This window comes from Danio rerio, chromosome 21 (assembly GCF_049306965.1).
Source record: "Danio rerio strain Tuebingen ecotype United States chromosome 21, GRCz12tu, whole genome shotgun sequence".
Classification (NCBI taxonomy): domain Eukaryota; kingdom Metazoa; phylum Chordata; class Actinopteri; order Cypriniformes; family Danionidae; genus Danio; species Danio rerio.
In genome coordinates this window covers 34976991-34995000 of record NC_133196.1, presented here as the reverse complement: position 1 = coordinate 34995000, position 18010 = coordinate 34976991, and the positions used below count along the sequence as shown (strand labels likewise).

The following is an 18010-nucleotide window of genomic DNA, read 5'->3' as shown; positions in this document are numbered from 1 at the left end:
GGCACGCTATATGATGTTCTTAGAGCTCCGACTAACACATTTGGATCTAATTCAAGTATACATAGACTGTAAAAGGCCAATAATGGGTTTTCTATTTAGAACAACAAAATATTGTTAAGACTAATCTAAATGTGGGTAAGTTAGGCCTTCATCTACTGTATAAATCTTATGGGGATTATTAAAAGTTACTAATAACCATGTTATTAGTTATTAAGTGAATTTGTCTGCTTGATTCTATAGTAATGATCATGGTATGACTAAAATAGTTTGTCTTGATTCAGTAGATAACAGATCTATGCGTGCCATAAAATGTCCTAAATTGAGTAAGTAGGGTTTTGCCTTTTTAGGAGAGTGGTTAATCGCCTCTGTTTAATGACCAAGACTGACAAGCTTGTGTTTAAGACATTGCAAGCTGTTAAAGGAAACAAAAGAATCTTATAAATGTTTTATAAATGTAGTCCGATAAAATGAGGATAAATATATTATTATTCTAAACCACCTCATACTAAAATTGGAGTTAGATATAAGTTAAGTTTAAAGTTAATCAACATTGTGCATTGGAAAGACTGAACATGCAGTGAACCTTCATCCACCAGTAGACACCATCATTGGACTAACTGGCTGGACCCTTACACACACACACACACACACACACACACACGCACACACACACACACACACATATATATATATATATATATATATATATATATATATATATATATAYATATATATATATATATATATATATATATATATATATATATATATATATATATATATATATATATATATATATATATATATATATATATAGTAACAATTAAAATATATATTAATTAAGCTTTTCTAAAAATCTCTCTCTCTCTCTCTCTCTCTCTCTCTCTCTCTCTCTCTCTCTCTCTCTCTCTCTCTCTCTCTCTCTCTCTCTATATATATATATATATATATATATATATATATATATATTATTTATTTTTATTTTTTTTCCATAACATATATTATATATCTTAAAATGTTTTAAAATCCTAAAACTAAATTTAGGGCCTTAAAGTCTTAAATTTACCAAAATGTGGTTGTATGTCTTAAATCACTTTAAGCAGGTCTTCATTTTCTTATGTCCATGAAAAGCTATTCTTTTGGGCCTAAATCATCCAATCACCAGCAATCCACATCAGTAGAACTTTTAACATATAGTTTAAGGTTTCACTCTATATAGTTTATCATCCTTATAATAATACATAACATTCATTTGAAAAGTTATCCATCTATTTATGGTGAGGACACTGACCTGGAGAGACAGTTGTGCATATATTTAGCTTAAAAAAAAAGAAATGTCATGTTGAAAAAAGTGCATCTATCAAAACGAGAGTTTACTTGTTTTGATGCATTATTTAAAATGTTTGGGTAAGAAATAAGTAGATTAGAATTTCTCTGAGATAAGTAAAATTATTTAGATTTTTCATTAGAAAAAAAAATATTCATTATAGTTTTTATTCCCATATAAATCTTAAATTTTATTAATAATGGTATTAAAAAGTCTTACTTTTTGATTTATGAAACTTGCAGAAACCCTTAAAAGTTAACGACAAATAACAAAAAATACAAAGTGAAAACGAATATTTACATAATTTTCAGTTTTATAGTTTATATTGTATGTATATATATATATATATATATATATATATATATATATAAACACATGAACACGGTCACACTAGTGAGAATCGCTCGCTCACCTTTCTGTGCAGCACTGTTGTACTTCCAGGACTTAAAGCAGGTGAGTCCCATCCTGCAGGTGCACGTCTCTTTTACTCTCAAGATCTTCAGCCGAGCTCAGATCCTCTGAATTTGATCATGAATATCATCATTATCATCCTCACTGGAGCTCCTGGTGCTCCAGAGGCTCTGAATCGGTGGAGACTGGCCACACTGGTGGCGTCCCTGAGCGCAGGCTCCCCAGCAATGCCATGGCCTGGACAGAAGCCCCATCTGTCTCTCTACTCCATCCATCTCATCAATAAAGTCCAGCCCCGTCCCGTTGGCAGACGCCTCACTGGGGGAGATGAAGGGCGGGGCGAGGACCCTCTGCGGCAAACACACACACACAGTAATTACTTCAGTACAGTATGCCGTCTCAGTCAGCCAGAGCCAATTTCCCTAATGCATCCACCAATCCCCCCCTCCTGTGGACCGGTCCAGCATTTGGTTTAATGGCCATCGATGTGATCGGCCCTCACCCACACACAATGACTCAAAGAGGATATAAAGATGCGAGCGGGTGGCTGGCATGTTAAACTTTTGAACCGTCCTCCATTAGGCTAAGAGGAGCCGTCGTCTCTCTCTCATCCTCCCTTTCCCATCTGCCCTCTCTCTCTCCTTCTTTCCGCAAGCCAGATTTATGATTCCCACCCTGGCAGCATCTCAGGCATACATATTGATCCTGATGAAAGAGGCTCACTTCATTTGGCGGGAGGAATAGGCCTTTTCAGGAGACTTTACACATCCTGTCAAGTGGTGCTGACGGTTATCATGAATTCTCTGGGGTACGGGACAGACAATATGGACAACTGTGGACATTTTCATACAATTGTTACTTTAGAATTTTACTGTTTCATAAATCTGCCAAACTCTTGTTGTTATGAACTTTGATCTTTTATAAGACTGTACTGACAAAGTCCAGACCATACAGACAATTGGAAGATCAATAACCCAACACACATTATCATGTTCAGTTGGTGAAAACAAGCATCAAACAACAGCAACAGATGGAGATGGGGACAAAACTTGTCTGTTGCCATTGGTATTGGTGCAGTGCATGTGAATTGTGCCCAAGCAGTACTAGTTCCAGAACTCTGTTAATAAGTTCTTTAACCTTTATTTATTTATTTATTTATTTATTTATTTATCTATCTATCTATTTATTTTAATTATGCAAATGTTAAATCTTACAAGGCACGTATGATGAAAATCATCATTTGTAAGCAGTTTGGACAGAGCTGTGTGTACATATAATGTGTTGTTGTGGTTCTCTGCTTTTCTCTTAATGAATCAAACTCAGACTGGGGGTTATGAGTATCGGAAGAGTATACTTTATTGTAATATTTTCCAAAAATGCAGAGACTGCCTGGAGCAGACCCATCTCAGTCTCTCCCCAGGACAAATCCGTTTCTCAAGTTTGCTATACCCTTTATCCTCTGGTTCAACAGGCTTCTCCCAGGTCCTACTCCTTTACAACCCCAATTTAAAGTCCCTTCTTCTTGTTGGCCCTCATAATGTAAAAATCTAATGTATTCATAACTGTTTGAACACATACACAGTATGTGGCTTTTCAAATATACATGACAGTTCAAACAAACTGTATGTTGTATACATATTATGCTTTTCTGACAAAGATGGTTCTTTTTGTATCCCCAAGTCCTCTCTCTTGCTCTTTTGCCATAACCTGTCACCTGTTTTCAAAAACAATGGCAGATTCATAGGGCCCTCCACTCACCCAATTAAATGTGTAATGTAATGTAATCTGTATTTATATAGCGCATTTATTGTGTATGGCCATACACCCAAAACGCTTCACAATCATGAGGAAGGTCTCTCCACACCACCACCAGTGTGCAGCATCCACTTGGATAATGCGACGGCAGCTACAGGACAATGGCACCAGAGCGTTCACCACACACCAGCTATTGGTGGAGGGGAGAGACAGTGATGGGTGGGGAGACAGTGATGGGTGTTTTGAGCTGAAACTTTTCAGACACATTCTGGAGACACAGAAGACTTCTATTAAACCTTGAAAAAGAGGTAAAGTAGGTGCCCTTTAAAGGTATCCATATGCTAGTGTGCTTTTAATTAATGATAACATTTAAATTTAAATGAAGCGAGCATTTAAAACTTGCAGTTACTCACTTCAAACAATAGATGAAAAGTGATAGGGTGGGATTTAGCTAGGAGGGGTTTGTGGGTGTTGTTGCAGATGAGTTGGGCCAGCTAATAGTAATTCCTGGGGTTCCTAAAGTGTGTGGGCCCTTAGAATCGTCCTAACCACTACCCTGCCCTGCCCTAGTAGCGCCTCTGCCTATTGACTTTATTCTTCAATGTTGAAGTGTGCTCGTTTTTGAGATAGTTTCAGAACTTCTGATTCAGTTGCCTGTGGGAGAAATGACTAGGAATAATAAATGACAGAAAAAGATCACAAGTGTGTTCAGGACTGTGGTGGAAATTCATTTATATACATTATAAAGGTCTGTTCTTTTATTCCTTTGTGGATTTACTGTTTATGTTAGACCGAGTGTGACAACTTTAACACCTGTTTATCACCAGACAAGATCTGGAGAAGTACATGGTGATTTAACAAGCTACATGTTTGATTGTGAGGTAAGATTGAAATGTAGATGGTCAAAAATGAAGTTTGAGCTGATGTAACTGTGATTCATCCCGTATGTCACTGATGACCTTGTGGGTATTACAAACTAGATAAAAAGAGAATGCACTCTGTTTCGGCATCTCACACTCTGCAGAAACTGTCATTGATGTATGATCGTGTGACCTTCTTTGCAAAAAATAAAACTTTAAATGACACTTTGGGTAAGACTTTGTCTTCTGAGAGAGTCTCCTTAAAGAAAATTGCCACTACAATTTGGTGTCAGAAGTGGGATGTCTTGGTAGAACTTTTTCGGACCCCGCAGACGGTGACTGATTATCCTGGGACTTCGTGTCACAGCCCTGCCCCACGCGTTGAGGGTTGAAGGACCGACTGCGGGCCTGGAGAGGAACACCACTGACATCTGGGAAAAAAGGAACTTAAGTGGCATCTGAACTCTCTGGTCAGAGACAAATTCTTTGTTTATTACTAAGAGAAAACTGCCACTACAATGACTAAAAAAATAAAGCAAAATGATGTAATAAGACAATATCAGTTTGTGACATTTAACAGCATAACGAGCTGTTTGTAATGTCTAAAAATAAATGGTAGTGATTGAGACCGGAAGTCTCGAGCCAAAAGATTCAAATAGCAGTGCCTGCTTGTATGCCAAGAATAAGTTTTATAGGGAAACCAAAACACTATGAAAGTCCATGGTTACAAGTTCCCAGCATTTTTCAAAATAACTTCTTGTTCAAGAGATGAAAGAAACTCAAAAAGGTTTGAGACAAGTAAAGTGTGAGTAAAGAATGACAGATTTTTTGGTGAACTATCCCTTTAAACATCTCATAAACCAGTTGGTCCAAGCAAATGCTCTGGAATCTGAAGGCTGGGCGATTAATCGAAAAGTAATCAAATTTTAAGGCTCCTACACACTGGGACGCTTTTCGTTTGCGTTTATCGTTAGCGTTTTACGAGTCGTTTTTCAGTATTCAAACCCAGGAAGAGTATGCAAAATCACTCCTTGACGTTAGATGGTGCAACACAACTTAAGGCTTTTGAATCCCCGCTTATAGCACAGAAGAAGAGTAGCAGAGAAAGTTCACACACACTTGTTGTTAAAGTAACTGGTGACTTGAACAAGCACGGATGGTTCAAGCAGCAGTTCCAGCGATGAAGAAATGATTAATCTAGCGATGAAGAAATGATTAATATTCACCAGAGCAATAAGCAGCTTAACATTTATATCGCCTCTGGGCATCTTCTTTAATGTGCGCTCGCATTGACAGTTTTGCGCTAGAGCATCTTTAAGTGCTGCTTACTGTAACTTCAGCAGCTCGTGCACATGAACAAAAGTGCCAATTTGATTGGTGGAGAAGGTTTTGATGCGGTGCGTCAAAATAAATAAAAGAGCATGAGGTTTTTTTTTTAAATGACGCTTTTGTGCCTGCCGTTTTGCGTGTTGGTGTGCACGATCACATTGACGATCTTTATTTAGTCACGAGGCGTTAAATGTCAACGGAAAACGCAAGCAAAAAACGTCTCGGTGTGCATGGGCCATTATCAATCAAATTTTTCCAGTTAAATATTTCATTACCTTTCCTACTGCGTGCAGAGTCATATGACCATTCTCTGTAGCCACACTTTGTAGCCACATTTGATCGCTGGTCAAGTAGGACGATGGACCCATTCTTGAGCCTTACTTTGCACTTCATTGACAATGATTGGAAGCTGCACCAGAGATGCCTTGAGAGGGCATATTTTCCATTCAAATAAATAAAAAAATAAATATTTGTTTACAGAAGAAGCAAGAAATGCACTGTTTAAGATATTATATACAGGATTTACAAGAGTTATTTCATTTAGAAGAGATACTGCTTATTTACTACTTTTAATATCAAAAATTATTTATCTTGTTTCTAAAAATGCAAGTTTATAAGACAAAAAAGTCTGTTGGCTTTAGGCAATGTGTGTTTTAATTTCAGTTCTTTAACGTTGATGCTCAATAAATAATCATAGATAGTAGATAGTGTGTGTTTCATTCAATTATTTTAAAATCAAGTAATGCACCCAGCAGTCAATAATCTCTCACTTGTAATATGTCAGCATAATTACTGTAGAAAACCTGTCCGTGAACTATGAGCAAATAAAAAAATACAATAAATAAATCAATGAAATAATTATTCATTAATCATCACTGAGTTAACGTTAAAATTAATCAAGATTTAGATTTTAGGCTAAATCGCCCAGCCCTATTTCCACCCCTACACTGTGAATAGATTTAAAATCTCCAGCTGAAATTGTTCATTTGTTCACTACTATCACTATTTAGAACTGATATATAAATTGCTTAACAATTCTGTTTAGCTGCTCAGTACTGCATCTTGTTTTCCTGTTTATATCACATTGAACAACACTGAGAGGCTCTTCACAGAACTCTTAATTGCTTTAATGAGAAACATCACTTCCATTAAGGATTGCGAATGACACAAAATGCAATAACAATGATGTCAGAATAAAAAAATAAAAAAAAACTTCAAATAAAGGTAGGGCAGGTAATTTCAGAGAGACCAGCCTTACCTAAAGCTAAAGATCCTGTCCACCTTAGATAATCACTGGCCAAAGAAATGCCTTCTCCAAAACTCATGATCAGTGCACATACAGATGCATACCTGAGACCAGAAATGACGAGACGAGGGAGAGTTTTTTTCATAACTCTTTTACCAGTGAAAAAACATAACAGTTCAGTGTGCATAGTGTTATAGTAGTGAGGCACAAGCATTTGTTTTTGTTTTCTTTCAGAGCACTGTCAAAGCACTTTTAGAACACCAGCGGTGTGACGAGGTTTGCCCGACGTTTTATAAATGCTCTCTGGCAGTTGAAGAATAATAATTCCTTACACTTATATAGCACTTTTCTGGACTCTCAAAGCGCTTTACACATTGAGGAATCTCCTCATCCACCACCAGTGTGCAGCATCCACCTGGATGACTGCCATATTGTGCCAGAATGCACACCACACACCAGCTGATTGGTGGAGAATAGACAGAGTGATGGAGCCAATTAGGATATGGGAATGGTTAGGAGTTGGCCAGGATGCCGGGGTTTAACCCCTACTCTTCTTTGAAAGACATCCTGGGATTTTTAATGACCATGTAGAGTCAGGACCTCGGTTTATCGTCTCATCCGAAAGATGGTGCTCATTAGCCGCATTTCCACTATCGGGCCAGTGCGAGCCAGGGCTTTTATCGAGCCAGGCCGGGCCAATCACCCGGGAGGTTGAGCAGTGAGGCCGAAATCATGTCGCGTTTCCACTGTCGGGCTAGTAGCTCGCAGCGCGTCACGCAAACCCCGCCTCCAGAACATCCCCCGAATAGAACGTCACACAACCCTTCAGCGGGAATCAGGCAGATAAAGCACACAAGATCATTACGAAACTATTAAAATTAGGACAACCGAAACAAACAAATGACACGTTACTGTACAGCAGTACAATGTATGCCTATACGCACATGCCTGTGTGTTCTCATTCATCATATTCAATTACTCACCGACCGACTGTTGGCATCGAAATCCAGTGGTCTTGCCGCTAACGGAGGGACCCAGCGCAGGGAGCGCACACATCCATATTATAAAAACCACATATATAAAATTCTCTAATAACTTTATATAAAATGTAGGCTATTTAATAACATCCTCAGTTAGACAGACGCTGTCCAACATTCATCCCAAATGCTCCGGAGAGAACTAAAGCATGAACTTTTCCCTATAGGCTTTATGACACTTAATAGGTGATTCCCTTTATTTAAAGATGTTGCTTATTATATATTAAGTAAAGGAAAGTGTTGAGTGTTTCAGCACATAAAAGCAGCACGTAATAAAATATAGCCTATATTTGGTTGCGCTCAGCAGCTATGCACTAATAAAGCTCTCTATGTATTTAAATTTCCTTTTTTTAATTTTACCACGTCATATAAAAACAAACACACTTGTCTGAGGACACAGAACACACTTTGAACTTGCAGTTTTCCCCGATGCGTCAAAAAAGTGCTGCAAAACAGTTTGATATAGTACCTAATTGTTATAGCTATAGTTTTTGTTAGTTTTATATTGGTTTGTTTATTTATTTAATGTGATTTTATTATAGCTGGTATATGTAATTCTTTAAATTGTTTCAATATAGCTTAGGCTATTTTATCTAGATATGAAACTATTGTTTTGAGCCTACAAAAGTGGACACGAAATGTATAAAGTTTAATGTCTTTCTGTTGTATTCATATAGTGTATTATCTCCAAAATAAATAAAAAACAATAAAAAAGAGAAGAAAAAAGGGGCTTGCGGCATCAACAGCTATGAAGGGAGCGCTCTTTTCCTCGGTCTCACACACACATACAGGCATCTAAACGCGCACAAACCTTTTAAACTTGACAAAAACTCTCGAAAACCTTTACTGTCTGCTGTGTCTTTAATATGGTGTAAAGATTATTATGCGTTATTGAAACATCAAGGAGGACGCAGCAAAGAAAAGTCACTTATAAATTAAAACTACTTTATTATTTTATACAACAGCCTTACATTTAAAAGAGAAACATAAGGGTGATCATACGCAAAAAGACCCCAGCCTATAATTTGTTTCAGATGTTTTCTTTCCCTTATTTATTTATTTATTTGTTGATGTGTTTGGCGCATGTACTCGTGTGCGATCGGAAAACTGTGCCCGTCTCTCCTTTCACTCCGCCCTGAAGCCCCGGATGGCCCTCTTTGACCCAAGGTATTCGGCGGGCCGAAAAAAGGCCGGCCGCTGGCCCCAAGAAAGCCCTGATTTAGCCCGTTTAGGCCCCGGAAGTGACAGTGGAAACGCGACTGGCCTTGGCTCGCTCGCTTTAGGCGCGATAGTGGAAACGCGGCTATTGAGCAGTATAGAGTCCCCTTCATACTGTGGCGTTAGGACCCACACAGACCGCAGTTTGAACAAATGTTTAACTAAGTTAAAGCAGCCCTGTAGAGAGCTTCCAAGGACTCAGCGTAGGATTTTTGTAAGAGCATAGGCATCTGGGAACTGATTCGGTGTAAACGTGCCCTGTCAATCTGCAAAGTGGGAATACACTGATGACGTGGCTTGTCTGCACGAACAGAGGGCACAGAGCAAAGCCACATGTTGACAGGCAGGTAGAACATTTTCAGGAAATGTTCAGAATGAACATTTGCATTAGACAAAGTTATTTTGGTCCTAAACCTTCGACAGATGATATAAATATGTACATTTAGACTTGAAAAGTGTGCCAAATTTGAGCCAAATGATTTACGCCGTCTTTAATGTCTATGGTAGTCTATATAGCAGGGGTCACCAAACTTGTTCCTGGAGGGCTGGTGTCCTGCAGATTTTAGCTCCAACCCTTATCAAACACACTGGAACAAGCTAATCAAGGTCTTAATAGGTATACTTGCAACACCCAAGCAGGTGTGTTGAGGCAAGAGGCAACGAGATCGGTGACCCCTATTATATAGGAACAATTTATTTCAAGTTAATTGGAAAACATATATGGTGGTGTGAAAAAAGTGTTTTTCCCCTTACTGATTTCTTTTTTATTATTAAGGGAAAACAAAATACAAAACTACATCACCCTGTGTGAAAAAGTGTTTGCCATAAGCCTAATATTGCTTGAGCCACCCTTAGCAGCCACAACTGCAATCAATTGTTTTCGATAACTTGCAGTGAATCTGTTACAGCACTGTGGAAAAATGTTGGCCCACTTATCTTTGCAAAATTGTTGTAATTCAGCCACATCCGCATTAACCCTTTTAAAGGTAATGCCACAGTATCTCAATTGGGTTCATATCAGGACTTTGACTAGGCCATTCCAAAGTATTTATTTTGTTTTTCTTCAGCCATTCAGACTTGCTGGTGTTCACTTCAGCCTGAGGTCACTAACAGATGGACGGACACTTAGCCTCAGACCATCACACTACCACCACCACATTTTACTATTGGCATGATATTCGATTTCGGTGTTATTTTTATGCCACACACCTTACAAAAAGTTTTTTTTTTACACACACAAACACAAATATGTAAGTGTATTGAAACTAACTTTATTATTCGATTGTATCTTTTTTTATGATCATATGATTTTCTAGTGGAATTACACACACACACACACACACACACACACACACACACACACACACACACACACACAAAAAAAGTTTAATTAAATCTGAATTTTTCACTTTCATTAATTCACCCAATTTTAATGAGATGAATTTGTGGGGTTACCTATGTGGGTTAAAAAAAGCACATACAATCATTTAACAAACCTGCAGCTCCAAGTAGGTCTGTTTATCATTTATTTCCCTATTGAAATAAATTAATGGAGTTTTTATTTCTGGAACCTGGTTGTGCTCTATTGGGTGATTGGAGATATGGAAATACACAGGTTGAACATTATCATATCATTGCATTTGGACTGAATGAAAATTAAACTTTTCCACCGACCTTATGACCTTCTATCTGAACTTACCAAAAAAAAAAAAAAAAAAAAAAAAAAAGCCGAAAGACTAAACCTGTAGTGGAAAAATGCTAACTTCCTGTAGCACAATACAATCTAATAACTAATGAACTGGCAGCAACCAGTTAAGTCAAATCTGCAGTGTCAGATTACTATTCAGATTTCTTTTGTCTTCTGCAGACCTTCCAGAATGAATGATTGTAAAATGAATGAATGTACTGGCACACACTTTTTGAGTTTTTCAGCCTGGTGGTTTTTCTGCTCTGACCCCTGATGTTCAGGGGCTGAGCACTTCCAATTATCACTAAGAGCTTTCCGCTCCTCTTGTGTCAATACACACGCGGCACGCTTTGTGCTGAGCAAAGGCTCTTCTGAAAATGAAACTTGTCAGACACACGCTACACACCAAGGCTCCTTCACATGCACGCGCACACACACAACTCATCTCATGACAGGCTCATCTTTTAACTGCAATTGAAATGGAGAGCAGTAAGAAACTTCAATGGTTAAAGCAGCTCAGTGCTATTTTTAATCTACATAGAAGCTTTTGCTTTATATCAACAACCACAAACAAGACACAAATGTAAATCTGTCAATCATTTCAACAAGTGAATAAAACAACCTGAAAATGTGCATAAATAATGTTCTCAGCAAGTTATACAGAGACCTGTCACTTTATTAGGTACACCTGTCCAACTGCTTGTTAATGCAAATTTCTAATTAGCCAAGCATATGTCAGCAAATCAAGGCATGTAGACATGGTCAAGACGATCTCCTGCAGTTCAAACTGAGCATCAGAATGGGTAGGGAAGGTGATTTAAGGTGATTTAAGTGACTTTGAACATGGTGGGGTTGTCTGTGCCAGATGAGCGTGTTTCAGAAATTGCTGATCTACTAGGATTTTCACGCACAACCATCTCTTGGATTTACAGAGAATTGTCCAAAAAAGAGAAAATATCCAGTGAGCGACAGTTTTGTGGGCGTAAATGCCATGTTGATGCCAAAGGTCGGAGGAGAATGGCCAGACTGGTTGCAGCTTAGGGCTTGAAATTAACTTTCTTACTTGGTAGCACCGGTGCTACCAATATTTAGGAGCACCAGAAAAAATTTAGGAGCACCAGAAAGAAATTAGGAGCACCCACCAAAAACGAATGATATATTTAACAAGTTGTATATTAAGGGATTTATTGTATTTGAAAACCACATCAATTGTGACAAACAAAACCCAGAAACAACTATCTAACTAATGCTGTGATGACTTGATGAATATTTGTGCAATGATTTCAAAATGAATGTTGAATAATTATAAAATATTAATGATGACGATGATGACAATAATACTATTAATGAATTATATTCCTCATCATCATGCTGCCTTGAATGTGCTTTAATGTAAGTTATAAAGTCCTACTGTTACTTTATGAAAAATAAATTGATGTTGTGCATAAAACACAAATGAAGCATTGTAGTAAGAAATATTTATTTTGTACTATTGTTTTTATATGCATGTCAATTTAATAAATATTATTTCTGCTACAAAACAAAGAAAATAATATAATAAATCCTTCAGTTCAATGCTGAAAGCTGCAAAGCAGTCATCAGTAATTAAATAGAAAAATAATATACACCTCAAGAAAGAACGGACAAAAGAAAGGAAGAAAAGTCTCACTTTTAAAAGTTTTGGTTTCGGTTCGTGTCGTTTTAATGCTCAGCCTCGTTACGCACTGAATTACACTTTTCTGTGTTTGCGGAAAAGCATGCGAGTCTGCCGGCCCAATATGAGGGGGGCAGAGCAGGATTCTCCCGATGACCACCGGCGCAATACTGTTCTTTGTTATAACCCGCATCAGTTTAAACTCAGTAAAGGCAAGCTTCTTTGGCGATGGTGTTTGAGATTGTGTTGGCTGAACACGCAGTGCATGTAACGCATCAAGAGTCAGTGTACTTTTCACTCTTCAGCCGTTTGCATTCCCCGCGGTCACAAAAGCTCCGTCCCTGTCATCTGACAGCAAAAAGTCTTGAGTGATTGACAGCTAATATGAACCAATATAGCGGCAGGGAAGACCGATTTTACCACGTTTTAAGAAAAAAAACCAAAACAGGTCGCACTACAACTATTATATTATGTACGAATGCTCCCAATATATATTATGAGGTCGCATAGCTTAAATTTCAGGTGCATATGCGACCAAAATGGTCGCAGTTTTGAGCACTGCAGCTGATAGAAAGGCAACAGTAACTCAAATAACCACTCGTTATAATCAAGGTATGCAGAAAAGCATCACTGAATGCACAACACACTGAATCTTAAAACCAAAAGACCACACTGGGTGCCACTCATGTCAGCTAAGAATAGGAAACTGAGACTACAATTCACACAGGCACACCAAAATTGGACAATAGAAGATTCAAAAATTGTTGCCTGGTCTGATGAGTCTCAATTTCTGCTGCGGCATTTGGATGGTACGGTCAGAATTTGGCATCAACAACATAAAAGTATAGATCCATCCTGCGTGTATCAATGGTTCAGGCCGGTGGTGGTGGTGTGGGCGATATTTTCTTGACACACTTTGGGCCCGTTAGTACAAGTTGAGCATCGTGTCAACGCCACAGCCTACCTGAGTATTGATGCTGACCATTTCCATCCCGTTATAACCAGTGTACCCATCTTCTGATGGCTTCTTCCAGCAGTATAACACACCATGTCATGAAGCTTTCTCAGACTGGTTTCTTGAATATGACAATAAGTTCACTGTATTCAAATGGCCTCCACAGTCACCAGGTCTAACTCCAATAAAGCACCTTTGGGATGTGGTGGAACAGAAGATATATATATATGCGTGTGTGTGTATGTGTTTTTGTTACATATCAGGACAAAAATCTGTATAATAACATAGTTATGACACAAGTATTACAAAAAGCAGGTGAAATATGAGGACATTGGTGACATCTTCATTTCTCAAAAAGCTTATAAACCCCACAGGATGTGTTTAATCAGAGAGTAAAGCTGTACACAGTCTCCTGTGATGATTGGGTTTAGGGGTAGAGTGGGGTGAGGGCAATACAATATACGGTTTGAACGGTACAAATGAATGAAAACCTATGTAATGTACCCACTTTTCACAAAAACAAACGTGTGTGTGTGTGTGTGTGTGTGCGTGTGCGTGTGCGTGCGTGCGTGCGTGTGTGTGTTATATGTTTATGTTTATATGTGCTTATAGGTTTATATACGTTGACATTATTTATGTTTAATACATAAAATATAAATTCCTTGTTTATTTATACAAATTCACTTTACACTTTGCAAAAAAGTTTCAACTCTAAACATTAGTTCACATTACCTAACATGTATTTGAACAATGCTCAACAGCCTTTATTAACCTTTGTTAATATTATTATTAACTAACATTACAAAAGTTAATAAGTTAACACACGCACACACAGTTTAAATTTGTATTTGTATTTGGTACTAAAATTTGTATTTGCTTATTATTACGATGTTGACTGTTTATTAGTATAAATTAGGTATGTTATTCTACATTCATAATCAATACCTAAACCCTTCTACTAACTATTAATTTGGATCAAATTAGTAGTTTATTAAACTTAAAGTCTTAGTTAATTGTTCAATAATAGAATGTATTGTACCTTAAAATAGAGTGTGACCTAAAGTTATATACAGTATATTTTGCTGCAGAATGTTCAAATGTATGTAAGTGATAGTACTTATGTGGCTGGGATATACTAGAACGTGCTTGGGGAATAATTTATGATCACAATATTGACTTGCATAATAATTATGTGCATACTGTAAACAAGTAAATGCATGGATATTTCATTGAGCATATTTGTATCGAAGATATGTCATTGCAGTATGAATTCATAGTGAATAATTTCCCAAATTTAGCATAAGGAAAAACTCAGAAATGTACATTTGACTAATTGAATTATTGAACAACGTGAATGAATTGCAATTTTATTTAAGAATTTTATATCTAAGACATAAATTCGATGAGATTGAACAGTAAAAAAAAAAGGTTAATATTTTGATATAGAGAGCATAGACATTCATTAAAAGCTTTCAATTCAGAATGTGTATGATCCCTTTATGATTATTGATATTAATATATTTTATCCTGTCATTCAATTATTAGAGGGAATTCCATCTGAAGCAGTATGAGGTTAAAGGTCAGTTGGCTAAGTATTAAGGTTAAAAACTGCCATAATGTGATGAAAACTGCCATAAAACGTCAACTAAGATATCTGAAGATGATACATGTTTATGATCGTGTAAAATGTCTTTTTTATAGTTCTTTTTTCATTGTTCAGTCAAGGTGATGGTGAGTAGTAAAGGTGAAACTTAGCAGTTCCTCAAGGACATGATGTCATCTGACATAACACAAAGAAAGGCCTTTTAGCTGAGGAAACCAGGAATTGAGTTTTAGACTGGTCTTCGTTAGTTCATGTCCTAATGAAATGATCACTGTGTTAAAACACTGACTTTAACATTAAAGGGAGTGTTGTTGGTGCTCCTGTGGGTTTTATTACCATGCCGTACTGATTTAGTATTCCACAGGGACTAGTCAGAGAAAGAGTTGTTGTGAGCGGTGACTGGATCATCACTTAAGTTAATAAATCAGACTCACAGAAAGACATCTATAGATGATGATGATGAAGTAGAAAGACACACTGTAAGCATTCTCAACAGATTCAGGGATTTCATTATTCCTGCAGTGTACCCAGCGACCCAACACAAGAACACAGATTTTCTGTCTTTCTAAATCTGTTAAATAACAGTTGCTTCTCTCATTATTTAACGACTATTTAAGTGTTTATATATATATATATATATATATATATATATATATATATATATATATATATATATATATATATATATATATATATATATATATATATATATATTGTACTTTCTACACTTTTAAATAAGTTAACTGCTATAAACACAAAGGTTTCAAAAGAGGATTTGGTAACACTTTATAATAACTACACAATATGAATCATCTATTAAGCATTAGCAAATAGTGAATTCATTCCCTGTTAAGCATTACCTCTACATTAATAGACGTTAGTATTTCTGCAGTTTATAACTGCAGAAATGCTTTATTCTTGACTTAAGGGCACATTTAAAATGTGCTTGATAATTGTACTTTCTTACTTTGTTATTAATTTTTTCGTGACTAAATTAAGTATCGTATTATTTACAAATAATTTGTATTTAAGAGTATTGGGGGTTTAAAGAGCATTCAGAATGAGTTAATAAATGATTATTAAACTATTGAAATTAACATTTATAATTCTTGTTATTCAATAGGTCATCTCTATTTTAATTAATGCTTTATTCACTCTGCTTCATTTAGTTTGTGACCTAAAGTTAGGACTATTTATGCTTTATAAATTACTAATAATTTAAATGAACAATAAATGTTTGCAATCTTATCTGAAAAAATAAAATTACTTCAAAGTTCAACACTTTCAAAATAACAGGAGTGTCAAAATAAAATCGGATAAAAAAACAACAATATAATAATTTAACATATATTACGATTCAACATTTTAAAGTTATTTTGCGATGTTTAGACTGCACAGTCATCTTATTTTAAATAAGGTTGCAAAGATTTATTTTTCATTTGATACAGTTTCATTCATGTATCTTCAAATAAATAGAAATAAATAAAGTCGTTTATGTTCTTTTGTCCTGTTTGGAATATTACTGAGCCTTTAATTGTTTTTATAAGGGATTTATAAAGCATTTATAAAGTTTGATCTTTAAAAACCAGCAACTGCTCTAAAATAGCTGGTTTGCAAATGATGCAATACTTCAGTCAGTAATGAAAAAATACAGTACATTACAGTATATACAGTATGTGCTTATAAGTCAAGAATAGAGCATTTGTATCTGCCATTATAAACAGCTTATAAAAATGCTTAACAGATAATGAATTCACACTTGCTAATGCTTAATAAAAGATTCATAGTGTGTAGTTATTATAAAGTGTTACTGAGAAATTTGCTGTGCTTTCACAGAAGAAACATTTTAGTTCAACAAAGAATCTTTCACCTTTCTTAAAATAGCCGTTCCCCCCATCATTTTAACAACTTGAGGAACCCTTTTTACATCATGAATATCCATTTCTGTATTAGCCAAAAATACATTGTATATGTAAATAAGATTGATTATGCTAAAATCTAAGATGTTAAATTAAGATAATCTTTTGTAAAGTGAACAGCCATGATTTCAAATCCCTTAGACGTCACTGCATCAAGAATTGTCATTCCTCTATAGGCAATATCACAACATGGGCTCAGGACTACTTTGGCAAACCTTTAACAAGTACCACAATTCACCACAAATGTCAGTTAAAATTGTACTGTGCCAAAGGGGGGCCCTATGTTAACAATGTCCAAACGCACTGTCAACTTCTCTGGGCTCGGAGGCATCTGAGACCATCACACAGTGGAAATGTGTACAGTGGTCAGATGAATCAGTATTTTTTTGGAGAGAAATGGACAATGTGTGTTCTGGACCAATGAAGAAAATGATAACCCAGACTGTTACCAACAACAAGTTTGCAACAGATAAGGTTGCATTAGACACGAGCCATTGCATGTATGTGAGGTTAATACACTGTTTTTCATTTACTTCACTAATGTTAACCCTGTGTGCGTCATTTTATGTAAAAGACAGTATACCCATTTTCTGGACAATGAAATACCACTGAGGGAAATTATCTTTGCAAACTTCGTTTATTTGAGGGCTACCCATATTGCACCGTACAGGTCTTTACAATGTCCAAAAGCTGGGTGTGTCATGGTATGAGGTTGTGCAAGTGCTTTTGGCAAAGGTAACTTGCACTTCTGTGATGGCTGCATTAACACTGGAGAGTACATAGAGATTTTAAAGCACAATGTGTGCCCATGCATATTTCAACAAGACAATGCAAACTCACATTCTACACACATCACAAAGTGCGGGCTGTAGAGGAAGAGGATACAGGTACTTGACTGGCCTGCCTGCAGTCCTGACTTGTCTCCAATAGAAAATGTGTGGTGCATTTTGAAGCGCATTGATAAGCACTTAATTCCTAACTTAAAAGTGATTTACTTGATATATTTTTT

General features: G+C 36.4%; 1 protein-coding gene across 2 annotated transcripts in view; it reads right to left on the bottom strand.

Moving 5' to 3' along the window:
• si:ch211-247j9.1 overlaps positions 1-1994 on the bottom strand; it is a 29335-nt gene extending 27341 nt beyond the window's left edge. For both annotated transcript variants that reach the window (XM_005161401.6, XM_017352979.4), the window contains exon 1: positions 1740-1994. In XM_005161401.6, coding sequence (XP_005161458.2) covers positions 1740-1791 — 52 coding nt within the window. In that variant the 5' untranslated portion in view covers positions 1792-1994. The remainder of the gene's footprint in view (positions 1-1739) is intronic.
• Between the last annotated feature and the right edge of the window lie 16016 nt (positions 1995-18010).